The sequence below is a fragment of the Petaurus breviceps genome, unplaced genomic scaffold, assembly GCF_028583685.1.
Source record: "Petaurus breviceps papuanus isolate PSGF00001 unplaced genomic scaffold, PetGlider_PUasm1.0 103, whole genome shotgun sequence".
Taxonomy (NCBI): Eukaryota; Metazoa; Chordata; class Mammalia; order Diprotodontia; family Petauridae; genus Petaurus; species Petaurus breviceps.
Window position 1 is genome coordinate 3,166,569 of NW_027185588.1, and position 27,875 is coordinate 3,194,443.

The 27,875-nt window shown below is 46.9% G+C and overlaps 2 protein-coding genes across 8 annotated transcripts in view; both read left to right on the top strand.

The window, feature by feature from the left end:
• Positions 1-15,456, top strand: part of MAP2K7 (mitogen-activated protein kinase kinase 7) — a 19,163-nt gene extending 3,707 nt beyond the window's left edge. For 2 of the 5 annotated variants that reach the window (XM_069095346.1, XM_069095465.1), the window contains 11 exons: positions 5,786-5,927; positions 6,366-6,432; positions 6,640-6,753; positions 6,968-7,087; positions 7,482-7,589; positions 7,864-8,043; positions 8,573-8,653; positions 9,092-9,234; positions 11,955-12,000; positions 12,133-12,263; positions 12,366-15,456. In XM_069095346.1, coding sequence (XP_068951447.1) covers positions 5,786-5,927; positions 6,366-6,432; positions 6,640-6,753; positions 6,968-7,087; positions 7,482-7,589; positions 7,864-8,043; positions 8,573-8,653; positions 9,092-9,234; positions 11,955-12,000; positions 12,133-12,263; positions 12,366-12,498 — 1,265 coding nt within the window. In that variant the 3' untranslated portion in view covers positions 12,499-15,456. Of the gene's footprint in view, positions 1-5,785; positions 5,928-6,365; positions 6,433-6,639; positions 6,754-6,967; positions 7,088-7,481; positions 7,590-7,863; positions 8,044-8,572; positions 8,654-9,091; positions 9,235-11,954; positions 12,001-12,132 lie in introns of all 5 variants that reach the window. The other 3 variants (XM_069095557.1, XM_069095642.1, XM_069095404.1) reach the window with 2 other exon arrangements.
• Positions 15,457-15,541: 85 nt separating this feature from the next.
• TGFBR3L (transforming growth factor beta receptor 3 like) lies at positions 15,542-27,610 on the top strand. 3 transcript variants are annotated; one of them, XM_069095859.1, is made up of 8 exons: positions 15,542-16,218; positions 16,611-16,679; positions 17,128-17,261; positions 17,844-18,143; positions 18,337-18,478; positions 18,721-18,879; positions 19,113-19,186; positions 26,880-27,610. In XM_069095859.1, the coding sequence occupies exons 1-7, from the start codon at positions 16,149-16,151 to the stop codon at positions 19,178-19,180; spliced, it is 942 nt and encodes a 313-aa protein (XP_068951960.1). In that variant the 5' UTR covers positions 15,542-16,148; the 3' UTR covers positions 19,181-19,186; positions 26,880-27,610. The 3 variants fall into 3 exon arrangements, with proteins under 3 accessions (XP_068951960.1, XP_068951874.1, XP_068952048.1); XM_069095773.1 differs by lacking the exon at positions 26,880-27,610 and adding an exon at positions 19,505-19,630; XM_069095947.1 differs by lacking the exons at positions 18,721-18,879; positions 26,880-27,610 and adding an exon at positions 19,505-19,630.
• The last annotated feature ends 265 nt before the right edge of the window (positions 27,611-27,875 follow it).

The following is a 27,875-nucleotide window of genomic DNA, read 5'->3' on the forward strand; positions in this document are numbered from 1 at the left end:
TCTCTCTCTCTCTCTCTCTCTCTCTCTCTCTCTCTCTCTCTCTCTCTCTCCCTCTTTGTTCTGCTTACCATGCCTTTTGTTGTAGATTGATGTGTAGTCTCTCTCAGCCTTTGACTTTTTTTGCCTTCCTCTCTGAGATTGTCTGAGTGCAGGTATGTATGTGTGGATGGGTCTCTTTGTATCCAGAGATGTGTGTATGTCAATTCTTTGGCTGTGGTGTAGCATGTTGTATGTGCCTTTTGTTGATTACTTTTATCTGACGTGTGTGTGTATTCTGATTTCTCTTAAACCTACATTCCTGATAAGTTTTGTACCCCAACTCATCTACCTGTTTCTGCTACTTAATGCTCTTGGGACCTTAGCCCAAATAGTGTTTGAGGCTGAACCCAGGTGACCCAGAGAATTGGGATCTTACTATTCCATTCCTGTCCCTTAATCTATCCCTCAGCCAACCAGGTTTTTCCCGAGTCAGCACTTCCCATGAGTAGGACCTTCCTCCTCAGTTTTCCTTGCTTCTTGCCCCAAGTCACTGTATGAATTGGGGGAACAGCCCTGCTATTCTCTGCTCCCTAGGCCTGGTGATTCCAGTCCTATTTCATCCTGAAATTGACTCATACATACCTATTGTGATACTTTGACTGTCTTCCAACTGACCCGTTTGACCAGCTACCCCATCCTGCCTTCTGCCAGCTGGGGTCCAGTTTCTGTGCAGCTGACTGAGATCGAGCAGAATAGCCACATAGCATCTTCCTCCTAAAACTTGGACCTAGAAGTAGAGTCAGCTAAATAGTGTAGAAAGTGATGGATGCCTCTCTGTTCTTCAAGCTCCATCTTCTTTGTCAAGTCAACAGACATTTATTACCACCATCTGTGTGTCAGGCAATGGAAATACAAAAAAAGATAAAAGAGTTTTTGCCCTCAAGTAGCTCAGAGTCTGAGGGAAGGAAACAACACGCAAACAAGATTTGTGCATAGTTATGTATAATGATATATACAGAATGAGGGGGAGACAATATCAGAGGGAAGTCACTAACATTAAAGAGGACAGGGAAAGGTTTCTTGGAGAATATGGGATTAAAGCTAAGCCTTGAAGAAATCGAGGAACTGAAGTGAGGAAGAAAAGCATTCCTAGCATAAGGGCCAACCACTGAAAAGGCAGCCAGGTGACACTACCCAAGGCAGAGCACTGGCCTTGGAGGCAGGGAGACCTGAGTTCAAATCCAGCCTTAGCCATGTACTAGTTGTGTATCTCTAGGCATTTAACCCCTCTCTGCCCCACTTTTCTCATCTGTACAGTAAAAATAATAGCACCTTCTTTCCAGGGTTATGTGAGAATAAAATGTGGAGGATGGGACAGTCCAGCTGCCTCACCTAATTGGATGAACTGAAAAACATTCATCCTAGAAAACAACCCTTCTGCTTTCCCAGGGGCCCTGTTTTCCCTAGAGACCTGTCTTGGAACAGAGAGGCCCCATTTGGAAGAGTAACCTGGGAATCATCCTGGCATATTTGTGACCCACCCATTGGGGAAAGGGCTATGGGCCTTGGATTGCCTACTTGAAGGACCTCAGTGGAATGGACTCCCCTTCTCTCAGTCAGGATAGACAGTGGTATTTGCCTTCAGGCTTCCCACCTGTTAAGGCTGAAGAAAATAGGATTAGCCTGGAAGATTTTCTGTGGGAAGTGTCCCTGCTGAGCCAAGATAGAGAAGTTTTTGAAGGGTTGTTTTTTTCATCCCTTTGCAAACTTAAAGTGCTATATAAATGGTAGTTGTTATCATCATTATTATAAAGGACAGAGTTGGGAGAGGAAGGGTCTTGTGCAAAGAACAGAAAGGAGACCAGTCACTGGATTGTAGAGTACAGGAAAGGTAGGAAGGGGCCTGGTTATGAAGAGCTTTAACAGTTAACTTATATTTTATCCTGAGGACAATAGGGAGCCACTGGAGTTTATTGAATAGGAGGGTGACTTGCCTAGGCCTTCACTTTAGGAAGATCAGTTTGACAGCTGAGTTGAAGATGGTTTGCAGTGCAGAGAGACTTGACCCTGGGGAAACCAACCAGCAGACCGTTGGAATAGTACGAGCATGAAGTGATGAGGGTCCACGACAGGATGGTGGCAGTGTCAGAGGAGAGAAGGTGATGTGTCAGAGGTGTTGTAGAGGTAGAACTGATAGGACTTAGCAGCAGTTTGGAGATGGGGAAGGCGATGAAGGACCCATAAGGTAGGATGGCACTTTCTTGGACTAAAAGTAACTGAGTTAACAGCCTTTTTTTTTCCCATTAGGAGGGATGAATAAGACCATGTGGAAGAAGCTGGTGGGAATTTTGTTTCAAGTTCTCCAGCGCTTCGAGCTTCCCTCTGGCCTTCCTTTGACAGATTGGGCAGGCAGAATTGAGTCTGAGAGCCAGAGTCTGAGCTGGTGTGGTTTCTTTCCGAGGACAGGAGGGAGTTGAACTAGATAGTGCTTTTCAGCCCTAGTGCTTTCTAACCCTTGGATTCACTTCACTTGGAAAATTCAGTGACAGCTGTGGCAATAGGCCACCCTTAGTTTCTTATGTCTAGGCTCCTGGACTTAGGGCAGAGGGTGACCCTGAAAGGGCAGATGGTACATCTCACAGCTCTTCTTTACTGTGGTTTTACTCCGTGGCCTGCTCCCTCCCCAGATTTTAGGGGAGCAGCAAATGTGGAGGTTAAAGTAAAGGATCTCTTAGATACCCCCTGACTGTGGGAAATACTCTTAGCCTTTTTCTTTCCCCTCTTGTTTCCCATTCTGAGCCACTGGTTCTCACTTTATAGTGAAGGTACTTAAGGTAACCTTGGGGGCCAGCCCTGAGTTCTAGTGGCTAGATGGTAATCGGTTAATGGCCCCCAGGCTGGCCCTAATACAAATAGTACAAGGAAGAGTGGGGTGAAGGGATATGGGCAGAGTAGTGAAAGTGGCATGGAGGAAGGGAGAGAGGCCAGGAAGGAAAGCAGTTTGCATTTGTCCTAAAATAGCAGGACAGAGTAAGTGGTGACTGCAAGGAGAAATACCTGAGGTGGGAAGAAGGGTAGCATTGGCAACAACTTCACGCTCCCCTTCCATGAAGTTTAACTGATTTTGTAATAGGAACCCTGTCTCTACTGCTGCCAGCTTAATAAACGTTTATTAATCAAGGTACTGTGCTTTGCCTGGTCTCTGGGCTGCCCAGTCCTCCGAAGAGGCCTCAGTGGACAGAAACCCTTCCACTTAATTTAGTTCACACATGGTTAAACAAGGGAAATCTTTACACCTGAGAAAACCCGGCAAGTGGAGGATGGGACAATCCAGCCGCCTCACCTAATTGAACTGGAACTGAAAGACTTTCATCCTAGAAAACAACCCATCTGCTTCCCCCAAGGCCCCTAGAGACCTATCTTGGAGCAGAGAGGCCCCATTTGGAAGACTGACCTGGGAATCATCCTGGCATTTTTGTGACCCACCCATTGGGGAAAGGGCTATGGGCCTTGGATAGCCTACTTGGAGGACCTCAGTGGGATAGACTTCCCTTCTCTCAATCAAGACAACCAGTAGTATTTGCCTGTCAATGCTGAAGATACAGGATTAGCCTGAGATTTTCTCAGAGAAGTTTCCCTGCTGAGCCAAGATAGAGAAACTTTGAAGGGTTGTTTTGGCCTCCCTTTGACCATCTTGATTTCCCCAATTTGTAGCTCTCATCTTTTCCAATTTCTCTTAAGCCTCTGTCTCCATTTAGCAGCTCCTTCCCTGCCCTCAGCAGCCCATTACCACTCCAGGTACATGTTGAGAAAGCCCTTCCTTCATGAACCCTCTGGCTCCCATCATCTCCCTTTGTGACTCTGATTAGTGGAATAGTGGGACTCCTGGGTTGCTTCTATAGTTTTCCTGTCCTGAATCTCAGTGTCTTTCTTTCTCCCTTCTCCCCACACTCTCCTTGTGGCTGTTCAAACTTTGATGTTTTTGTTTAAAGCTGTCTTTCCAGGTTTTCTACTCCTTTCTCCTTTTAACTCTTGAGTGTTATTCCTTTTTTTTCCTCATCCCCATCCTCCATCCCTCACCCAGAGTGGCTGTCTGCCTGCCTGCCTGCAGCATGTCCTGCCCCTCCTGGGGGCTGTTAGTTGCATGAAGGGGCCAGCTCTCCTGCATGCAGGCTGCTTGACGTGATATAATTTGATAGGCTGTCAGGAGGTCTGATCTTCCCCATTCCACCCCCCTTGCTTCTCAGAGGGAGCCCACTGAAGAGGATGCTGGACTCCTGAGTTCCCTTTGAGTTCTTCCTGGGAACCTGCCTCTCCCAACCCTTTAGCTTCCCATCTTTCCCTCTGCTTACGGGGCAGGGTGGGCATTGGGAAAAGGCCCCCTAGAGGCCTGCCCTCTCGAACAACCATAGTAGATGGAGGGGAACTTTGGACAGCTGGTGCCTGAGGCTCATGCTCAGTTTGTCCTTCCGGCCTCTCAGCTCTACCCTCTCCCTTCCTAGGAGAGGGCATGAGCTTGGATCAGCTTTGCAAATGGGCTCCATATGTCTTCCTACCAAGGCTCAGGGCCTCCCTGAATCCTAGCAAGCCAAGAGCAGTCACTCTTCAGAAACCAGGCCCCAGGAACTGCACCACATTTAGGGGCTTGTTTCCTGCGCATTGAGATGAGGAAAGAGCCCTGTCCGGGGATGTTTCTGGAGGCCCAGAAACTAGACCCGGCCCTGTTCTGCTTAATGGCATGATTTTGGATTAAATGGTTTGCCCTTGTTAGGCCTCGATTTCTCCATCTGTAAAATGAGGAGGTCAGCAATAATTCCTCAGTTTCCTTCTACTGCTGAGAGATTTGTGATTCTCTCTGGCCCTCCATCTGCTTTCTTTTAGGCCTGGGGAGGTAGGGATGGGAGAGGTGAAGCTCTGCCAGTAGTAGAGATGATGTTCCTGGGGCAGCCTGGAGGGACCTAGAGGGTGTTAGGAAACCAAGTCTTCTCTGCTCCCCTCTCCTGTGCCCTTCTCTGGCCAGGCACAAATGTGCCCAACCTAATGTAAGACCTCCTGTTTCTTCTGGAACTGTGGGTTCTAGCCTCCTGAAGTGTCTTGTCCCTTCTTAGTTTCCCTCTATAATCAGAGGAGTGGGAGAACGGTTGATACATTGGCCCCTTCCTCTGGGTCCAAAGTGGTGGACAAGTCAATACTTTTTAAGTGCTTTAAACTCCTTAAGGGGTAGCACTAGCAGATAACTGAAAGCCAAGCTCTGTCCTGGGCTGGGAATTGGGAGGGAGGAAAAGAGGGGGTGTCCCTGGTTGTTCAGTCTTCAGATAGCCTTCAGCTTCTATTTCCCTCAAACCTGGGAGGTGATTTTCCTAGAGAGTTGGGGTTCCCTTTCCTGATGTCCAGGATTGAATGAGGGGGCCACTGGGATTAGTCATCTCACTTCACTTGAAAGTGAGTCAGGTAGGTGTAGAATAGAACTTGACTGAGTTCTCTTCCTTCATTGTAGGAAAGGGGGTGACTTGAAGGAGAAAGGTTCCTGGCAGTTAGGCCCATAGCTGGGTGGCTGATCTCCTGGGTCTTTTCTGCCTCTTTGGGGAAGTGGGAAGATTAATTGCAAGATCCTCTGGTGGAGGACCAGAACCCATGGACCCTTTCTAGGCATCAGCGTGGGTTCCTTAGTAATTGTCAGTTGTAATGGAGGAGCTCTTTGGGCAAGGTCTTGTGGGGCCTGGAAGGTGGGCTATCCTTGGGAAACTGACCTTTCTTCTTTTCCCTTTATACCCCTGGCTATTCTTTCCTCACTTCCTTCTCACAGCTCTGCAGCTCCCTCTGGCCAACGATGGGGGTAGTCGATCACCTTCCTCTGAGAGCTCCCCTCAGCAGCCCACCCCACCAGCTCGGCCCCGGCACATGTTGGGGCTCCCAACACCACTGTTCATGCCACGAAGCATGGAGAGGTGAGGAGGCACAGTTAGAAGGTGGTCTATGGCTTAAGAGTCTCTGAGTGACTTACTAGCCCTGTGACCTTGGGCAAGTCACTTAACCCCAATTACCCTGCCCTCCCCCCTCCAAAAAAAGCAAAAAAAAAGTCTCTGAGTGGAAATACGGAAAGAAGGGTCAGTGTTAGAGGATGGAGGGAGATGTTGCTGATGTTTGGGAAGATGAGATGGCTTTGGTGAAAGCCCTGGGATTTGGCAGGGTGAGAAGAGAAGAAGCTTTGGCACAATAGGGGTGAATCTGTGTGAAATTTTGGAATAGGAAGAATGAGAAAATAGACTATCTGGGTGTTCCTGTGAGTGTAGGAAGAGTTTGCCATTCCACTGGGTAAAGTTGTTTGCCGGCTACCATGGCTAGGTGGCTCAGGGTCACCATCCTTTAATCTTTACTCCCTCCAGCATAGAAATTGACCAGAAGCTGCAGGAGATCATGAAGCAGACAGGATACTTGACCATTGGAGGCCAGGTAAGACTAATTGTCTGTCATCTGTTCCCTTTTCTTGCCTGTTGCCCTGGAAGCAGCAACAGGGACCTGAACTGGGGTGTACATATGGTTAATTGAATCTTGAAGAAGAATGTTCTAGTGATTTCTGGGGAGGGGAAAATGGGTTGGAGGACAGAGGTGGGAATAATGTTTGGTGATGGTGATTGGCCTGCTCTTCATCTTCCTTAGAGGTACCAGGCAGAGATCAATGACCTCGAGAACCTGGGCGAGATGGGCAGTGGCACATGTGGCCAGGTCTGGAAGATGCGATTCAAGAAGACAGGCCACATCCTTGCTGTCAAGGTGAGACACCAGCCCCATTTGCCTTCCTCTCTCAGAAGTTCTCCCACTCTTACCTCTGGGTCCAGGATGAGAGCCCTTTCCTTTGGCCCTCTAAGATTGAGAAGGGGCCCTTCAGTAGGGCAGGTCACACTGTCCCACTCAAGGTGAGGCCCTGCTTCGTGCCATCTTCCTTCCCAGCCCTGACCCCCTTTGCAACTCCAATGGTCTTCTGCAGCAAATGCGCCGCTCTGGAAACAAGGAAGAAAACAAGCGAATTCTCATGGATCTGGATGTGGTGCTCAAGAGCCATGACTGTCCCTACATTGTTCAGTGCTTTGGGACCTTCATCACCAATGTGAGTGACCGGTCTGGGGTCAAGTAGAACGCTGCCTTGTGGTCTGGCCTGGAAGAAGGCCCCATTGCTCCCCCCTGCCCCCATTTTCTGTTCTCCACTCCCTTGCCACCCTCTTCTTCCATCTCCACTCACATATACCTTTATGAGTAAATCAAGTTACACAGAATTCATTCTTGGTTTGTAACTTAAAGGGTGACTCTAGATTTATAAAAGGGGCTAAAAATATTGTCTATTTTTCTCTAAATTTCTGAGAGGTTGCTTTCTTCCCCCAAAATTCTGTATTTCCATGACTTCACAGTATCTGGAAATGTGTTATCCCAGGGACAAACAAGGTACTGGGGTGGGGGAGGTCCTTTCCTTTCTCCCAGCTATTTCCCCCTCATTCCCTCCACAGACAGACGTTTTCATTGCCATGGAGCTTATGGGCACCTGTGCTGAAAAGCTAAAGAAGAGAATTCAAGGGCCCATCCCAGAGCGGATTTTAGGCAAGATGACTGTGGCTGTAAGTAGATGGAAATGGATTGGAGGCACCATTAGGGGCCCCTTCATAGCTTTCCCTCTTACACCTGGTTTATAGACATGGATGTGAGCCTTTCACTGTTAGGCTTGGGGAAAAGGGCCAAAAAGTCCATGTGAGTAGTAGGTGCCATAGGAAGGACACCAAGCTCTTTAAACAGAAGAGAAGAGTGACAGACAGTAAGGGAGGTTGGGTGGCTGGGACCATCCCACCACCCAGCAGTAAAAGTCCTGGCTGGGGTGGGTGGGTGTGGTTGCAGATTGTTAAGGCACTCTACTACCTGAAGGAGAAGCATGGTGTGATCCACAGAGATGTGAAGCCCTCCAACATCCTGCTAGATGAGCGGGGTCAGATCAAGCTCTGTGATTTTGGCATCAGTGGCCGTCTGGTAGATTCTAAGGCCAAGACGAGAAGTGCTGGCTGTGCGGCTTACATGGCTGTAAGTTGTGTTCCCTAATGGCAGGGGGTAGAACAGGCCCTCAGCAGCCCAGGTATCATAGCAGTCTATAGGTTGTCACCTGTCTCTGGGGTCCATCTTCACAGACTTAGAACTTTTTTTTGGAGGGAGGAAAGCAGGGCAGTTGGGGTTAAGTGACTTGCCCAGGGTCACATGGCTAGTAAATGTTAAGGGTCAGAGGCTGGATTTGAACTCAGGTCCTCCTGACTCCAGGGCTGGTATTCTATTCACTGTACCACCTAGCCACCCCCAGACTTGAATTTTTAAAACTTAACATATACTTAATTGTCCTTTTCAGGGTGGGGGTTAAAAGAATGGGAGGGCCATTGTGAAATACCAGAGTGATTGACTGTATTTCATCTCTACAAGTTTGGGTGTTATTGACCTGGGCTGGTCCTCTGGCCTACAGGTAACCCTCCCAGGTGTGTCTTGGGCTGCTTGCTTTACCCTGTCCTCATGGGTATGTCTGTGAGAGCTGTTAGAAGACATTGTCTGTCTTCCTTTTTACCAGCCGGAGCGGATAGACCCCCCAGATCCCACCAAGCCTGATTATGACATCCGAGCAGATGTGTGGAGCCTGGGAATCTCACTGGTGAGCCAAGCAGACAGGGCCAGAGCCCCAGCAGCATCCTGGGCACTGGGGAGGTCAAAGCAGCAGCCTTAGGGGGACTGGAGACAATTGCAAAACATAAGGAATGAGTATGAAGGAAAGTAAAGTAAACACGATTCTGAAAGCCATAGGGCTTGAGAGCTTTCACATGAATTTGAGACTAGGAGAGAATTCCAAAGGTAGAATTGGTGCTTCGAAAAGTCGTGGGCTCTCCATCACTGCTGGTCCCCACACAGATGTTGGATAATGATTTGTTGGGCTTGTTGTCAGGGGCCAGTTGAACTTGGGTGACCTTTGAGATGGGAAATTCTGTGAAAGAGGGAAGTGGGCAGGGCAAAAGGAAACCTGACTGCTGGGTTTGAAGAGGGGGAAGGAAGAAGGAAGCAGGGAAGGTGACCACTCTCAGCCCTTCTTACCTAGGTGGAGCTGGCAACTGGGCAGTTCCCCTACAAGAACTGCAAGACGGACTTTGAGGTCCTCACCAAGGTCCTTCAGGAAGAGCCACCCCTTCTGCCCAGTAACATGGGCTTCTCGGTGGACTTTCAGTCCTTTGTTAAAGACTGGTGAGTCCTCTCCTCTCCCTGAATCCTCCCCTCCCTATCTCTTCCCTCAGCTCACCATGTGCCTGCTTTTCAGCTTCTTCGTTTAGCAGAGCTGTGGGCTTATGGGCCCCAGCCACCCTAACCTCCCTTACTGCCACTCATCTCTTCTGTTTAAAGGCTCTGCCCTTCCAGAACATGATATCCTTCCTACAGCTCCTTTAGGGTGGGGTTAGAGGGAAAGGGAGACTAGGGAGCTGTTCTGAGCATTGCAGGGAATATAAGAAAGGGGAAAGGCCTAATCTCTCTCAAGGGGTTCATGGTCAAGATGGAGAGAGGACTGACTCACCCACTGGACTACAGGGTGTTCCAGAAGTCCAGGTGTGGTTTTATGTTTATTAAGGCTTTAATAAAAAGTGTTTTAAGATTTTAATAAGCTCTAAATGGCACTCAGATTTTTGGGACATCCTGTATAACTTTTAGATTCTGGATTTCAGAATGTTGAAAATCTGTGGAACTTTTTTGAGAAGGCAAAGATCATTGATGGCTTCAGTATTCAGGGCAGGATAGAAGGAAGAAGAGGAGGAGAGGGCGTTGTTGGCAAGAGTACTTCAAAGTATTGTCAGGTGGCATGGGGGCGTGGCCAGTGAAAAGGCCTGCTTGGCTTGGTGTGGACAGACAGTGCTTGTGAAGGACAGTTGGGAGAAAGTGGAGCTATATTATAGAGGTTCTTGACCACAGGCCGTAAGAACTGTAGACCAGCGGTTCTTAAGGGTTTCAAAAAATTTGGCAACGGTAAAAGATTTCTACAGAGCAGCAACCAAAAATTAATTCAAAATTAAATGCCTAATGAATCAGGATGTTTCTGGTTGCCGCAACCAAGCACTTTGTACTGCACGTGCCCTCAAGCCATGCAACATCAACAAACGCTGCTGGAAACCGTGAAAAGGGGGTCAGGGTCACCGTCAAGACTGGAAAAAGTTTAAGAAACCCTGCTAAAGGGGCAGCTAGGTGGTGCAGTGAGTAAAGCGCCGGCCCCGGAGTCAGGAGTACACGAGTTTGGTTCTGGCCTCAGGCACTTAACACTCACACAAAAAATTGTAATTTTGCCCATGTAATCTTGGGCAAGTTACTTAACCCCAATTGCCCTCCAAAAGGCAAAAAGAAAGAAAGAAAGCCTGCTAAAGACTTTGCTTTTAAATGGGGAGGAAAAAAAAGTGCCTTTGGAACTGCTTAAATCACTCCACCCAGAGTGGTGGGGCAGGGTAGGCCTGGAGACTGTGAAGATTGCATATTCAGCACATTTTGGAAACAGGTGAAGCTGGGAAGGACAAATGACAAAATTAAGTTTTAGAAAGCTCTTGCTAGCCAGAGCCATGATTTTAGTGAATTCTGATAGGGATAAATTTGACCTTTCAGGTTTGTGTTTCCAAAATTAATTGTTACAAGAAGGGGAAAGCAAGATACTGGCTTGAGTGAATTTACGGGTTTTATTGGACCACAGACTTAGTGTGACTGAGCCAGAGACAGTGAGGCCCTGTACTGGGCTAAGATGTGGAAGCCTCTGAGCTGGGCAGCCCATCTATGGGGCATCCTGCCTGCTCACTATGGAGCAGTGTGTTTTAAGAAGACCATGCACCCTTGAGAGCATTCCCCAGGAGGGTTGCCAAGATCATGAGAGGGCTCTTTGGGTCTGAATTAAAGAAACTTCTGGCAGGGGAATAAGGGCGAGGCAGGAAGGGACTTGAGATGTGACAGCAGTCGCTGGTAACCTGGAGGATCTCATGAGGGCAGCACAAGGGGAAGTGAATAGGAGCTTCTGTCAGAGACCATGGCCTGATAGAAGGGAGCATCTGTCAGCAGAAGGAAGGGTCCCTACATGGGGTGAGCGGCCCCCTTCTGGAGGGCGACAGGGTAGCAATAATGGAGAAATGATTCTTGGTCAAGTATTGACCAGATGGCCTCTGAGTGACCTTCTGGCTTCTGATGCCCTGGATGTTGAAATAGAGAAGGGGTAGAAACTGGCTCTGGGGCTGCTGGAGTCGCCCAGATCTGTCGTGATGGATGGTGGCAGTGAGAGTGGAAGAGGAAAAACTTGGGGATGTACTAGTATCTGGTTTGGGGACAGAAATGCCAAGTTCCGTTTTGGACAAGTTGAGTTTGATGTGACATGGGGACATCTGACTGGAGATGGCCATTGTGGCTCTTGGACCAGAGATGCCACATCTGAGGGGTCATCTCTTTAGACAGGACAGTGGGTGCTATGCAAGGCAGGACATAGAGAAAGAAGAGAGAACCCCCAAGGCTTGACCAGTGGAGGGTGGGATGGTTCTTAGGGTCCTAACCACCGCTTATCCCAAGCACAGTGCCAGCCTCAGCTCTTGCTCTTTGGGCCCTAACTTATGACAGTTAAGCCGTTTTCCTTCCATCCTAGGATGTTTTCTGCTTAGGCTGTGTGCCAGGCTCTAGTGACCAGGACTGGAGGCCAGGAAGTTTGGAGTTCTCACCTGAAAGCATGAGCAGTCATTTCTTTAAAACTCTTGAGATCCCTTGAGGGAGGAGGGCTTGGTATGCTTGTTGGATAGCAGCCCTTTGGGGTGCTCAGTTCTTGGAAAGACAGGACAGGCTGGATGGACTTGTCAGGTCCTCTCCCATGCTCTCCTGTCCCCTCTAACCTTCCCTACTCCAGGATGGGCAGTGGCCCCTGTGTCATATGCTCATACATCTGTATTCTTATTCCCTAGCCTTACTAAAGATCACAGGAAGAGACCAAAGTACAATAAGCTACTTGTGAGTACACGTTGCCTGTTTCCCTGGGGCTGGGCATGGGGGCACTGAACACCATGGCCTCGGGGAAGGAGGGAGGAGAGAGGCCTGGAGCTATGGTTCTTAGGCCTGCCCCTAACTTCCTATCCTTCTCAGGAACACAGCTTCATCAAACGATACGAGATGTTGGAAGTGGATGTGGCGTCCTGGTTCAAGGATGTCATGGCGAAGACTGAGTCCCCCCGGACTAGCAGCATCTTGAGCCAACACCACCTTCCCTTCTTCAGGTAGCCAAGTGGTGACCAGCACAGCCTGGGAGGGTCTGCAGGGGCTGGGGGAGAAGGGGGCAAGACAAATGGCCAGTCAGCCTGCTCCTCCCCCTACTCCAGCTGCAGCAGGGGCTATGCCACTCCGGCCCCAAGACGTACCAGTCTTCCACTCGCCTCCCCCCATGCTGGCGGGCCAGATGTCACATGGAGCTGGGGAGGGAGTACGGAAACATGGACAGCCACAGAGAGCTGAAGACAAAGTGGGGGCCCTCCAGACCTGCCTCCCCCCCCACCCCCTGCCTTTCAGCTGAGGACGTACTGGCACCATTTGGGCCTCCGGCTCCTTTCCTGGGGGAGAACTGTACGTCCCCCTCCCCCTGACACTGTGAACAGAAGATGGAAGACAGGTCCACCATTAGACTCTATTTATTCAGTTGTAACCTCTGGGCTTGGGTGGGCTCCTGGAAGCCCAGGAGAGAGCTGCCTGAATCCTTATTCTCTTTGCCCTCTCTCCTGCCCACTCTTCTGGCTTGAGGATTCAGTTTGCAAGCCACAAGGGCTGGGGTAGGGTGGCCTGGGAGGGGTTGCTTGCTGCTCTGTGGGTGTCACTCCCAAGGTTTTTGTCCCTGGGAATGTTGGGGGAGGGCAGGGGAGGAGCACGTCTGGCCAGCTGGGGGTGGTCAGGTGGCCTGCAGTGGGTCAGTTTTTCTCTTGTTGATCTCAGGGGGTCCTTTATGGAGTTTATTTTATTTTATTTGGGGGGATATGGTGGGGGTGGGGGTGGGGTGGGTTGATTCTTACATGGGGGTGTCGGTACCTTCAGAAACTTTTAACCAAAGTCGTGTTTGGCTGCTTGTGGCAGTGGTTCAGCAGCGGGCAGGTGGTGGGGACTACTTTAAATGTGTACTTTGTCAGCAGAAAGGGTAGATATGGCAGATTGTGGGTCCTGATTCCAGGGGTGTGGCATCTCCTGAGGGTGCACTGTGACCTTCAGTGGCCAGTGGGTGTGTGGTGGGACCTCCCTCCTCCCTCTTGCTTCCTCCCTTTAGTGCATGCTCTTAAGGAATTGACCAGGTCCCAGCCTCTCCCTAATCATTCAGCCCTGAGCCAGACCCTAAGGGTTGTTTTGTCCCTAAGGTGGAGGGATCTGGTTCCCAGCTCTGGAGTGAGTTGAAGATCTTGGATGCCTGCTCTTTGAGTTCTAAATTCACCTTCTTCCTGGGGCCAGGGTTTGGAGAAGCTGTAGCCACCAGGGTCCAGACAGCTGCAGGGGCTTGGTGTCGGCCAGTCAGAAGGCAGCAGACACTGGTGTAGTGGGGCCATAGAAGAATGGTGAGCAAGACTAGCAGGCAGGCCGGAGGGGCTTGAAAGGAGGAGTGAAAGACAATGCAGGTCGGAGCAGAGGAATGCAGAATAGGGCTTCAGATGGAGAAATTGAGAGGTTGGTAGAGATGGTTTGAGGATGTGAGATGGGGACAGAGGTAGGGAGCAGAAGAGAAATCTTAGAGTGGCATTTAGGAAGGGTGGGTAAGCCTAGTGGTAGAGGGTGAAGAGGAAGTGTGGAGGGCAGGAGAAGATAGTGGCTACAGGTCCCTGGCCTCAGCAAGCAACCCAGGCCTTCCTTCAACTCATCCCATGAGCTGGCCCTCCATTCTCCAGGCTCTTGGGTAAACCAAGGCCTAGTGCCTGTTCCCTCTGTCTCCTCACAGGACTGACCTTTGGGACTCCTCTGTTCCCAAGGCTGGCATGAGAGGGGCTGGCTATCTTCCCACTCCTCCCCAGAAAAGGAGACAGGGCAGGACCCTGGAGAGCATCTAGGCTGAGTTTCTCAGGCCCTTCAGACAAAGACAGGAGATGAATTGGTCCCCATGGCTGCCTGGCCCACCTTGGCACTAGCCTTGGCTGGGCCCCAGAGAAAAGGCAAATGCAGTTTTATTGCATTGTTTCTTAATTATTATTATTGTTATTATTATTATTTACATTTGATGCGTGAATAGAGGTGGTTCTTGGCCACCCCCTGCCCCCAACCTCAGCCTCTTCGGAGCTTTCAGGTGGCGGGGGGGCTGGTGGGGAGGGTGGGAGGGATGAGGAAGAGGTATTTCTTTTTTTTTTTTTTTTTTGGTGATGCATGCAGATCAAATGGAAAACACACAAACAGACACACACACTCATACACTCTCACATTCACACAACACAGACCCAGAAGGCCCCTCCCCCTCCCCCCAAACATGGGCACCAAGGCCAAAGGTGAGGATAGCACAGCTTGATGGACTTCACTGGCTCAATATAGGCTTTAGCATCTATCCTCCTGTAGTCTTTAGTCTCTGTTCTCACTGGTATATTTGCAGAAGGCCGCATGTTAAAACCAGAGGAGTTACCTTCTTTCTCTGCCCAGAGGGACATGGGCACCATCTCCCCCTGAACTTGGCCATGCTGCCAGCAGAAAGGGATTTGGGGATTGTGCCTTTCCCCACCCCCACCTCCAGAAGGCTGTCTGGGGGCCCCTTTGTGCCAGGGGGAACCAGACACTTCTTCCCCCATTCCATCTGGACAGCCAGTACCCATTCCCCCGAGCCCTGGAGCCAGGTAAAATGACTTTCACCAAGGGGGAAGGTCTTTTGCTCAGTGGCAGGGCTAGCTTGGCCCTGTTTTGTAACTGTCCAGTTTTATTTTAATTTAACTATTTTCTGTTTTGTGAGCATGCGTGCTCTTTCCTCTTCCTTGGGCCCAGCCCTCATTTCAGTGTTAAATGGATATGTGCCACCCTCCCTCTCCTCTCCTCCAGCTGAGCTTCTTGAGCTGATTCCCAGGCTGGGTTAGCCAGATGCCTGAGCCACCCTATCCCCTCTTCCCTCTCAGGATCCGTCCTGGGACCCTGGCCAATTTCCCAGGGAGAGGCCAGGAGAGCCAATGTGGGGGTAGGGGGAGGGGGAGAGCTGAGTGGACCTGGGGCCTAGCCCTCCCCACCCCCAGCTTGTGGCCCCAGCTCAGCTTTGTACCTCGTGACTGAAGGCAGTGCTGAAAGCATGTGGGTGCCCCCTCCCTTGTTACAGGGGTTGGGGGAGGTGGGTGCCTGCTGGGGGGCACCTGGGCCAGCAGTATTGCTCCATTGTCCCTTTTTCAAAAACAAAATGCCCTTGTTTGTAAACCCTTCTTAGAAGCTTGAAAATAAAAAATAATAATAATAATAAAAAAAACACCACCAAAAAAATCCCTTTTCCTCAGCTGTGTCCAGGGTGGAGAAAATGGCTGGGGGTGGGGGTGGGGAGTGCGGGGAACGGAGTTTGCTCTCAGGTGTGGTAACGAGGAATAGAGGTGAGTGACAATACTAGCCACTTCCCACCTGTGTCTGGAGTTGGCTTGGCTCTGTGTGGGGGTGAGGAAGAATGGGCTAACCTTGAGGGGCTGGCTCTGGAGCCTTGGTGGGAGAGCTGAGAGTCACTCTTGTGGCCTAGATTGGGTGTTTGACCTTCCTACAGGTAGGTCTGGTGAGACTTCTTAATCCCATCTCTCCCAATATGGGGCCTAGGGCCTGCACCAGCATGCTCAGCTCAGGTGTCACTTTGGTACCTCCCCCAGGTAGTCTGAATAATTGGAGATGGCCCTGGCAAGATAGCTTCCTTTCCTGTGTCCCTACCCATCCCATCTGCCTTTATCTGGAGCCCTGCCCATGGATACCTTTCATCATCTTGCAGAGGGAGGGGGAAGGCCATGTGTTGATTCTGCCCAAGTGTACTACAGACAACCCCAGACCGGACTAGCTGCCCACAGCCTATCTATCCCCATTCCTCATCAGCACTAGTACTGGGTGGGTCCAAATCCTATCCCAGGAGGGTGTGAAACCAGCTTCTCCCTTCTCCAGCACAGACTCCAAGGACACTCCTGGTCTCCCTTAGAGACAATATGATGGGATTGGCTGCTTTCTTCCTTCCCTTCCTCCTTCATATTCCTACAACTCCCCCAAGTAGAATGGGTAGGTGCTGGGGGTATTGGTAAAGATATATCAACCCTCATCACAGTTTGCCCTGTCGTCATGAGCCCTGTTTACATCTCAGGGTTCCATTCTGAGTTAGGAGATTAGACCTTGTACACCTCAACCTTCAGACTTCTGATTTAGCTTTCCTTCACTCTTTCCCCTTGAAATTCTTTCCCTTCTGACCTATCCCCTCCTGGACATGCTGCTGGATCTCAACCCCTGGAGACCCATTCTCTGTCTTGGAAGGTTTATCTTGTCTTCTGTGACCAAGGGGCTTAGTATGGCAAAGTGGGAGAGCTGGGGAGCTCACCATTACTGCTGAAGAAGGGAAACTAGCATTGGTCACTTTGCCTAAGAAGGGGACAGCTTTACCTCCCCTTCCCTCCCAGGTCTACCAGAATCTTCCTCTCACCATTGCTCCCAGGACACCCCTGGGGGAGGTAGAATCCATCGTGAACGTGAGTAGGGGCATTGGTTTTGGAGAGGGAGGAGGTGGGAGCAGCAGATGAAGGCCTGTTCAGTATTCAGGCATTCCTATCCCAGACTCCCATGCACTTGCCTGCCCTAAGGATGAATAGGGCTTATCTTCCTCATTTTGAGGGGCAGTCAGAGTTCCAGGGAGGGGAAATTATTTGCACAAGACCACAGAGCCAAATCTAAACTCGTTTCCTGAATGCCCGTTCTGGGATTTTCCACCTGGCAGAGCTAGCCCTTGCTCACCCCCTATGCCCTTGTATCTGTATTCCACTTGATGTGCCCTCCGAAGTCCTCCCCGGGGTTTTCTCCAGAGGCAGCGAGTGAAGAAGTGGCCACAGCTGAGAAGTTTGGGGGTGGGAGTGGAGAGGGAAAGCTAGTACGTGGTGAGTTCCTCAGCGCCAGCATCACACAGGCTTTCTCTGTGGCCAGTTTGCCTGTCTCCTGCTCTGCCCAGCCCTGGATCTCGGCGCCCACCCTTCAACTTGATTGTCTCCAGCTCAGACACATTCCGGAGGTTCCCAGGGCCATGTGTGGTACCTGCCAACAGTCCTGTGTTTGTGGAGGTGATGGGGGGAGGCTAAGAACTGGAATCCAGGGGGGCCTACTGATGGGATGGGGGGGGTGATTCATGTAATGTGGTTTGTTTTTTCAATGTTGGAATTGGATTCCAAGGCCCTGGGTTCATACTCTGCTTTTCCCATAGTTGCCCAGTGGTTCGTTAAGTTTTCATTGCTCTGGGTTCTGGTTTAAAGCCTGTCTAAAGAGGCAGCCTGGATGGTGCTGGAGATTCAGAGGAGAGGGGTTTGAGTCAGGGCTTTGCTGCTTACTTGGTATGACCTTGGACGAACACCTCTGGACCTCAGTTTCCCCATCTGTAAAATGCAGGGGTTAGATTGGATCTCTGAGGTCCCTTCTGGTTCTCTGTGATTCTGTGGTGGGTTACAGTGTGTGTGGGGGGGGGAGGGGAGGGGTTGGATTATATTTCTAAAATCCCAGCAGTAGAACTGTGAACCATGGGTTAGTAAGATGGCCAGGGGGGACAGTGGGTCCCACCTTCAGGAATGGAGGTTTGGGAACCCAGCTGCCTCAGCCCATCTTGCCAACTGGCTCCCAATGTCATGTCCCGTCTCCTTTCCTATCCCTAGGCCTCCTTGGCTCAGCCCTCTTCACTATGGGGCCTTTTTTTGCACCGATGCTCCCTGTCACCTTCCTCTGACCCGACCCAGGGCTCCCCACTTCTGCTGCTGCTAAGAGGTGGCTGTCCAGCAGAAGCCTCTGTCTCCTTCCACCCCCCACCCCCTGGGTCCCTGCCCCAAACCAGACTCAGCTTCCACCTGCGCCCCATCTTCAATGCCTCTGTGCAGTTCCTACACTGCCAACTGGGACTCTGCCGCCGTCGGGGCACTCCACGGAGAGGTCCCCGCAGTGCTGACCAGCCCCCAAGGGTTTGTGAGATTTGGGGGGGGATGCCCTAATTCTTGAAGGGAGCAAGGGTAGGGGAGTAATTGATTTCTGGCTTGATGGAGGCTTCAGGGTGGCATCTGGATCTTTAGGTTGGTCTGGAGCAGAGGGACAAGGGTGGGAAGGGGAGGATGGTGAAAGGGGATCTCAACTTCCCTTATTCCCTCTGGGTCTCAGTGTCTCTCCCAGGATGAAGCCTGCACCGGCAGCGGAAGCAGGGAGGAGGTCATTGGAGAAAGCCCCCATTTACACACCCTGTCCCAGCCCATCATTGTCACGGTGCCCCAATCCCTCCATAGACCCCCTCGAATTCCCCTTGGTGAGACCCTTTAGCATCTTCCTCAGTGTGGTTTAGAGGAAAAGGTTGGGGGCTGAGGGAAGGCTGTGTTTCTGAATCCCTGAGGAAGGCAGTGGCCAGGGGTTTGGATGACTGGGTTCCCAAGGGGAAGAAGACTAGGGTCTACTCACCAGGGTTAAAGAGCAGAGTGCAGGCAGTTTCAGGGGCAAGATCTTTGGCTTCTAGCCCCTACTTCAGAGCCTGCCTGCTTCTCTCCTTCCAAGATCATTCACAAGCTGGGCTGGGCCAGGTCCTGCATCCTGACCCACAAGCCCCAGGCTGTGGTGGCCTGGACCCTGCCCCAGTTGTGGCCATTGCTGTGTCTGCCTTTGTCTTGGGGGTTGCCCTCACTGCTGGCCTGGGTCTGATCTATGTGCATACAGGTATGAGGGCTCTGCCTTCTTGGGGCCCAGCCTGGGATACCTCCCTTGGGAGGCTCATTGAACATTCAATAAATGTATATTTGCTGGGATTCCTGTACTTCAGCCTGTCTCAAGCAGGGGAGGGTCTCTCTCTTTTTTATCCCCGCAACTGGAGTTCTGAGGATTCCCCTCCCCCAGGTGGGATTTGGAGGGACTATCACACTCCCAAATCAAACCTACATTCTCTTTCCCAGCTCCACCCCCACCAAGGGCAGCCCCCAGTGGATCTCCAAGCCCCTCCCAGCCTAGGAGACCTCAGTGAGAGCAGGTAACTGGGGAACAGGATCAGGAGGAATTGGGGTGGTAAGGGGGTCTCAGTTGTGGTGCATTTCACTCAGGGTCTTGGTGAGGGGGTAGGCCTGGAATTCTGGGAGAAGCCATTGAGAGAGAGTGTCCAGCAATGTGGTATGATGGGAAAGAACCTAGGACTTTGAGTAAAACAACAGAGTTCAAGTTCCTGCACTCCCTCTTCCCTTTTCAGAGCCTCCATTTACTCCTCTATGAAATAAAGGGGTTGGATTAATGATCTTTAAGTTCCTTTCTGCTTCTAAATCTTATCATTCATTCTATGAAACCTTTGCTGCAGAGTCCTGCTCCTATAGGTAGAGCCCAGCAGGAGCCCCCATCCTCTCCTCCCGTCCTGGAAACACTACCTCCAAGTCTCTCTCTCTCTACCTAGGATCTCCAAATCTGAAAAAATAAACCTGACTTTTCTGCAGCTGTGGACCCCTTTGTGCAGTGATGGGATGGCTGTACAGGATGGGGGCGGCAGGGGGCGGGGATGTCACACCATGCAGGGATTTAAAAGACCTGGGTTCTTTCAAGTATTGGTTCTTCCACATACTACCTGTGTGGACATGGGCAAATTAATTTCTCTTCTCAATTCAACAAAAATGAAATTAGCACTGTGTGTCAGGCAGAGAGCAGTCTTTTGCCCTCCATGAGCTTATATTTAACTGAGAAGGAAGACACACATGTAACCTGTTATCCAGACACACACACACACACACGAAAAGGTCTAGTTTGGAGGTCTACATTTTAGAGACATGTTAGACATAGGACTTGACCTAGTCTTTCTGCCTCCAAGGCTAGCTCACTCTCTATACCACATCAGATTTACCCCTAGAGAAATCTTAAAACTAAAGCTTAGATATAGCTCTTGGCTAGGTTTCCTGAAAGTGAACATAGGGCAATCTCCAAAGCTGATGATGTAGAGGAAATCTCCTTTATGTCTAAAAGACGAGAACCTAGAGGATTGTGCTAAGTAATTTAAAATCTCCCCTCCTTCATAGAGGAGTCGGGGCTCACGAACATTGTCTATGAGCGACTTCTTATCAGCTAAGGAGCCCCGTGCACCTGTCTCTTCCATTTATTGCTCTTCAAGTCAGCATTAGCTGCTCTAGGGTTGGAGAGGAAGAGAGGAGAAGAAATCTGTCCAACTTCTCCTTTTGACTCAAAAATAAGGCACAAGGAAATAGGAAAAGAAGAGTGGGAGACCTCTCAGTTTGCTTTGTAGACCATGATGAAGGAGGCGGTAGCTCACCGATCAATGGTCTAGCCTCTGAGTTGGACACTTATCATCCAGGAATTGGCTCTATTCACAGAGAGCCAATCAGAGGCACGCCTTGTGTCTTTGGCAAGGTGCCAGAATACATCCCTACCTACACTGGATGTGCCATTTAGATGGCTACAAGCAAAGGTCCATTCCTTATAATCTTATCCATTTGATTAGAAAGCTCATTCACCCTTCCATAATCTTCCAGCTCAATATTAGTTATACCAGAAAATCAAACTGGGTTGGGGCACTTTGGTGTGCATTGGGACATATTACCCTTTCTAAATAGTCCTCGGTGATTTGGGGAGGTTCAGGCATTGATTGACCTTGACTACCTCCTTCAGTGTTTTGCACTAAGAATCTCAGTTCTTAGACACATATTAGAAACCAAGCCTTCCATACATAGCTAGTAGGCATAGAGATGATGACCAAGCCCAAATGCATTGTTATGCAAATTCAAAAAGAATTCATGTTTTGCGCAAGCTCCCATTGGTTGTCATTTGGCTTGGCATTTGTACAGGACTATCTCAACCTAAAAAAATTAGGAAAAAAATTTAAAATGAGTAGAAATAGCAAAAATAGATAAAAGAACACAAGCTTCCCCCCATCCCCACCCAGAGAAGAAATCTAATCCTAGTTCAGCTCACAAGATGTGAGACTCCTCATCAGAGAGGACTTTAAATCTATTGGAAATCTACCCTTCATTCCCATGTAAAGAACCAGACTATTCTGAACAAAAATCAGCTTCTCCAATGGATCCCTACGGTACACAAGGCAATCTAAGTGGAGGTCCAGACAAGTTGTCTTAACTCATCATTATGTCACTAACCCGTAACTTCATTATCCCAGACAAGAAACTTCACGGGTGATACTGGTCTAGCCTTTGGTGTGTGCATTTTAGTGGATATTCCAGTTGACACTTGAGCTGCTTCAGTATCAAAAGCAGCCCCCATGGCTTAAGTCCTGCCTTCTGCAAATCTAGAGAAAGATAAAAATCTGGAGAAAGAGAAATTCACTTGATCGTCAGATAACAATTTATGAGAGAATGTAGTTTGTAATTTTGCCCACCAGGTGGTGGACTACAACCATCAGCTGAATGGTCTTATCAAGGTCATTTTGACGCATGTGCAAAAGATCTCTTTTCATATGAGCAAACAGTGAATTCTGGCAAGCCTCTGGCCTCAAAAGGGCCGTGCCATGGAAAAACTAAAACAACACTCGTTGACCTGAGTTTCAAATTCTAGCCAAGCGGTTATTAAATGTCGCACCAAAAATATAAAAATTAAAGAGACCTTTTGCTCATTATAGTCCTGCCCCTAAGGTTTGACTGTTAAAAAAAAAGTCTTCAAAATAAAGTTCAAGTACAACTCTTGTCTAGATTTCCCCAACTATGGGTGACAGACCCCAGCTCCCACATAGGCATCCATTGTACAATATGGATATTGAGTATGAGCCAGCCTTTATTTAAGGACCTACCCTCTGTCCCCCCAAAAAGAATAAGAGAAAAAAGACACATTGGAGCCCTGGAACAAATCCATAAAAATAGAGCACTAATAGTCTATTCAATTCTCCCAGAGGTGTGAAGACTGAGTACTGCAGAACAGTCATTTCCCTTTAGCCAGCCTGTACTCTGAGCAATTCTTGGTGATAGAGAAGAGATTTGGCAAGATCCAGATCTCCTGATTTGGCTCCAGTCCTTCAGTGACAGGAACCAGGGTGGTGATCCTCTTCTTTCTTTGAAAAGTATATTGTTGAGGGACTCTTCTCCTTCTCAGACACCAGGGTCCTAATTCTTGGGATCTCCCAAATTTTGAACTACCCAAGAATCAAGGTCAGCAAAGTCCAATCGCAGGCAGGATCTTTCCTGCTCAGGATGTATGCAAACATATACCTCCCTTTGCCATGTGCTTCAGCAATAATTCTATACATGCCCTGCTTGGGTAGGGGAAAGTCTACCCTGAGCAACTTTAGTTTCAGAGCTGTGTTCAGAAAAGTAAACTCTCTCTCTTAGAGACTCTTAAAGAGGAGATAGGGGTAAAAAGAAGAGATTAGGATGGAGAGAAATACAGAGTTGGCAGTCATTAACAATGCATGTGAATGGGATAAACTCACTCATAAAATGGAAAAGGATAGCAGGATTGATTAGAAACCAGAATCCAACCATACATTGTTTACAAGAGCACTTTTGAAACAGAAAGTTATATATAAAGTTAAAATAGGGGTCTGGAGAAGAATCTATTATACTTCAGCTGAAGTAAAAAAAAAAATCAGGGGTTGCAATCATGACCTCAGACAAAGCAAAAGCAAAAAAAAAAAGATCTAATTAAAGATAATCAGGGAAACTACATTTTTGCTGAAAGGTACTATAGACAAAAAATTAGTGTAAATACTGAACATATATGCATCAAATTTCACAGCATCTAAACTCGTATAGAAGAAGCTAAACGAGTTAAAGGAAAAAAATTGTCAGTAAACTATAATAGCAGGGGGAACCTCAATTTACCCCTCTTAGACCTAGATAAATCTAATAAAAAATAAACAAGAAAAGAGTTAAAGGGAGTAATAGAATTTTAGAAAATTAGATATGATAGACTTCTGGAGAATATTGAATGGGAATAGAAAAATTATACCTATTTATCAACTATTCATGGAACCATCACAAAATTTAACATGCATTAGGGCATTAAAACCTCACAAGCAAATGCAGAAAAGCAGAAATATTAAACACATCTTTTTCTGACCGTGACACAATAGAAATTATATTCAGTAAAGGGCCTTTGAAGCATAGATTAAAAATTAATTAGAAACTAAATATATTAATCCTAAAGAATGAGTGAGTCAAAGTACAAATCAAAGTACAAACAACCAACAATTTCATTAAAGATAATGACAAAAATGAGACAATATGCCAACATTTATGGGAGGTGGCCACAACAGAACTTCGGGAGAATTTGTATCTTAAAATGCTTACATCAATAAAAGAGAGAAAGAGCACATCAACAAGTTGGGCATGCAACTAAAAGATCTAGAAAACCAACAAATTAAAAACACCCAATTAAACACCAAAGTAGAAATCCTGAGAAGTCAAAGGAGAGATTAACAAAATTAAAAGTTGAAAAAATTGAACTAATAAAACTAGGAGCTGATTTTTTAAAAATACACACAATAAAAATAGATAAACCACTGGCTAATTTGATAAAAAAAAAAATAATAAAACTAGATTACCAGTATCAAAAATGAAGGTGAATCCACAGCCAATGAAAAAGAAATAAAATCAATTATTAGAAACTATTACACCCAACTGTATGTCAATAAAATTGACAGTCTGAATGAAGTGGTAGAATATTTGCAAAAATATAAGTTGCTCAAATGAACAGAATAGGAAATAGAATACTTAAAATAACTCTATCTTAGAAAAAGGAATTTAAGGGGCAGCTAGGTAGTGCAGTGAATAGAGTACTGGCCCTGGAGCCAGGAGGACCTGAGTTCAAATCCAGCCTCGGACACTTAACACAAAAACTAGCCATGTGACTTTGGGCAAGTCACTTAACCCCAATTGTCCTCCAAAAAGAAAAAAGAAAAATAAATTTAACAATCAGTAAATGAACTTCCTAAGGAAAAAAAAAAGCTCAGGACCAGATGGAGTAAAGAACTAATTGGAACAATTAATGTTAACATTACAGAAACTATTCTTAAAAATAGGTAAAGGAGTCCTACGAAATTCCCTCTATGCACAAATATGGTCAAGTTATGGTATATGAATGCAATGGAATACTTTTGTAGCATAAAAAATGGTGAAGGGGATGGTTTCAGAAAAACCTGGGAATACTTGTATGAACTGATGCAAAGTGAAGTGAGCAGAGCCAGGAGAACAGTTTATATAATGGCAATATTATAAATGTAATCAACTTTAAAAGAGTTAGTAACTCTGATCAACACAATGACTAAATACAATTACAAAGGACTCATGATGAAACATACTCTCCACTTCCAGAAAGAGAGCTGATCAACTCAGAGTACAGAATGAAGCATATTTTCTTCTCTTCCTTTGTCTTTTGGACATAACCAACACAGAAATTTATTTTAAATATCTAACTAACTAACTATATATTTGTAATGGATTGTTTTTCTTCACAGTGGGTAGGGAAGTAAGAAGATGGACAGCACAGTACAGCACAGGTTGCACTGGCACAGACAGGGGTGGAGCAGGCCTCAGGGCCTGCTGTGGCAGTTTCTACTTTACAACCCACAAACGCCAAAGACAACATAGAAGGTCAGTAGGAAAACTCTGGGACCTGAGTGAAAGAGGAGTGTGATCTGGCTGGGGTCCAGCCCAAGCCCTGGCATGGCAGAGGTGGCAACAGCAGCAGCAGCAGCAGTAACTGCTTCTAGAACTCTGGGCCCACTGATGGTGGCGGATCGAGCTACTGATACCAAATCCCTGAAGCCTGGGACAGTACACCCATCCCCACCCCCATGCCCAGTGGAAGCAGAGTCCTACCCTGACAAAGAGCTAGAAAGTCAAGGATTTGGCTGGGAAGATGAGCAAACAGTGTAAACAAAAACCCCTCAAACTATAGAATCTTACCCAAAACATAGAACAAGAAGAAGACAACAAAGTCAAAGTTCCTGCATCGAAAGCCTCCAAGAAAAATATGAATTGGTCATAGGCCATGGAAAAGTTCAAAAAGGATTTTGAAAATCAAGTAAGAGGAGTAGATTCCTTGGGAAGAGAAATGAGAGTGATGCAAGAAAATCATGAAAAACAAGTCAACAGTTTGCTAAAGGAGACTTAAAAAAATACTGAAGAAAATAACACCTTAAAAAATAGACTAACCCAAATGGCAAAAGAGGTCCAAAAAGCTAATAAGGAGAAGAATGCCTTAAAAAGTATAATTGACCAAATGGAAAAGGAGGTCCAAAAGCTTGCTGAAGAAAATAATTCCTTAAAAATTATAATGGATAGGTGCGACTGGGTAGCACAGCGAGTAAGAGCACCGGCTCCAGTGTTGGGATGACCTGGGGATCAAATCCTGGGCTCAGACACTTAGCACCCACCCAGAAACACCTGGCCGTGTAACCTTGAGCAAGTTACTTAACCCCGATTGCTTAAAAAAAAATTATAATGGGTGGTACAGCTAGGTAGTGCATTGAATAGAGCACCAACCCTGAAGTCAGGAGGACCTGAGTTCAAATCCAGCCTCAGACACTTGACACTTAACTAGCTGTGTGACCTTGGACAAGTCACTTGACCTTAGTTGACTTGCCTTCCCTCCTCAAAAAAAATTTTAGAGTGGAGCAAATGGAAGCTAATGACTTTATAAGGAATCAAGAAATTTTAAAACAGAACCAAACAAATGAAAAAAGTAGAAGACAATGTGAAAAATCTCATTGGATAATTTAGAACTGAAAATAAAATAAAATTGAACTAAAAAAAAGAAATCAATTCTATCACGAAGTGTAATGTTAATATCCAAAAGGACCTAGTGGCAATGTGTTTTTTAGATTGTTGAACTTTTGCTTATCTGACCTCTTACTCAAATTAACGATTGTTCCCCTAATGTACATTTTAGCATACCTTGTTCATATCTTTTATCTAAATCCAGATACAGGTCACTTCATGTGACCAAGAGTTAATCTTTATAGAGAACTGACCTGATAATATGTCCTGATAATGTAGAATCTGGCTTTTTGACATTCTTCAGCTATACTGTTTACTTCTATAAATCATAAGATCTATACAGACTATCTAAAAATCAGATTTCTAACATCCAAAAGAGCTGACCCAGAGTTTCCCTTCTATGGTTGACAAAAAAAGAGTTTACTAAATAAACATTACATCTTGCCATCATCCTAGCAGGAATACATGTTAAATCCAAGCCTTGGGAACCAGATTTTTTTCCCCTTTAATTCAATGTTTTCCCACAATAGCTAAGTTGCTCAATCTTGAGTTTTAAAAATCTTTCATTAACACATCTGTAGATTTGTGCATCTAGTTGATTTATATAAGATTTTTGTATGTTGCCTTAATGTTTTCACATGATAATAGAATAGAAAAATCCATACATAAGTCATCCTATGAGTGGAGAATCATGATTCCTAACAAGTCATCATATAAGAAAAAATAAAAGTAATGCAAGAAAACTGCAGGGGGGGGGCAGGGGGAGAAGAATATGGAAGGAACACAGGAAGAAGTCCGAGATTAAGAGAAGTTTGTAATAAGATAGGAATTTGGGAGTGAGAGGGCTGAGGTGGACAGGGATGAGAATGTGGGCAGTAGTACAGAAGAGGGTTTTCACCTAGGTGACTCTGTATCACATGGATTAGGAGAGGAAGAGGAGGGAGGGTAAGAGTCATGAACAAGTCAGTAATAATTGTGGTGTTTTTTTTTTTCTTCTCCTCTCAGCAATGCCATTCATGTCTATTGCTTTCTGCTACATACTACTACTACTGCTTACTGCCACGCTCCTTTTCTTCACCGTATGACACATTATAGCATTTGATAACCTGAAGACTGATTACTATCAACCGATCCTGGAGAAGGAAATGACAAACCACTCCAGTATCTTTGCTAAGAAAACCCCATGGAGTCAACAAGAACAGGACAAGGCTGAAAGAATGAACAATAAATAGACCAACTGAATGGACAAACCTCTTGTACTCCCAGGATATCTCATCCATGCTTTCTTTTATATAATGTTTCTTTGTGTAACAGAGTGGTTTGCACTGGGTCTCAATGTGTTATTCTTGGCATGTCAAATTTGGAGCATGACATATTTTGGCAAACTCTTAAGATTACATACAATAGACTCAAGCCAGTTAAATGCATGCAAAAGCTGCAAGGTGAAAGGATTCTATTCAATAAGAACTTGTTTTGAGAATTAGCTCATGCAATGTGATCAATTACTTTTTTTTTTAAAAGCTTCTATTTTTAAAATATTTCTAATTTTTTATCTGTGTAGAAACTATTTTCATGTTATGCTTGGACAAAGAAATGCAGTGAAATTATATATCAGTGAATATAAAAGGATTGTGTCTGGTATTGACAGTTTTGAACTTGTACACCTTAAATAAGAACCATAATTTTCTGAATAATTGAATTGATTATTGACTATCTTTAGTCTGTTGGAAGTTTTTGTTCATAGGAATTTCTAACAGCTTATTTTGGTTTTAAGAAAATATTAATCATAAATTAGCTGTATGTAGCAGCAAGCGTCCTCAGGGTCGCTGCCAACACAGGTTCTTAGATCTGCTTTGTTAAAGGAAAGCAACTCAAAATGGGTTAACAAGCTTACTTTAATCAGTCAGATATGTATCATTTACCTAGTTCAAGGGAAAAAGTCAGCACCCCGAACTTCAGATATACAGACAGAATTATCAAGACAGAAACAGATCAAATAGA

Bases quoted from the DNA above. Each gene is read 5' to 3' on its own strand.
- TGFBR3L (XM_069095859.1), top strand. From the start codon at position 16,149: ATGATGGGATTGGCTGCTTTCTTCCTTCCCTTCCTCCTTCATATTCCT. The intron at 18,144-18,336 runs GTTTGTGAGATT...TCTGGGTCTCAG, and splicing joins GTGCTGACCAGCCCCCAAGG to TGTCTCTCCCAGGATGAAGC. The intron at 18,479-18,720 runs GTGAGACCCTTT...TCTCCTTCCAAG, and splicing joins ACCCCCTCGAATTCCCCTTG to ATCATTCACAAGCTGGGCTG.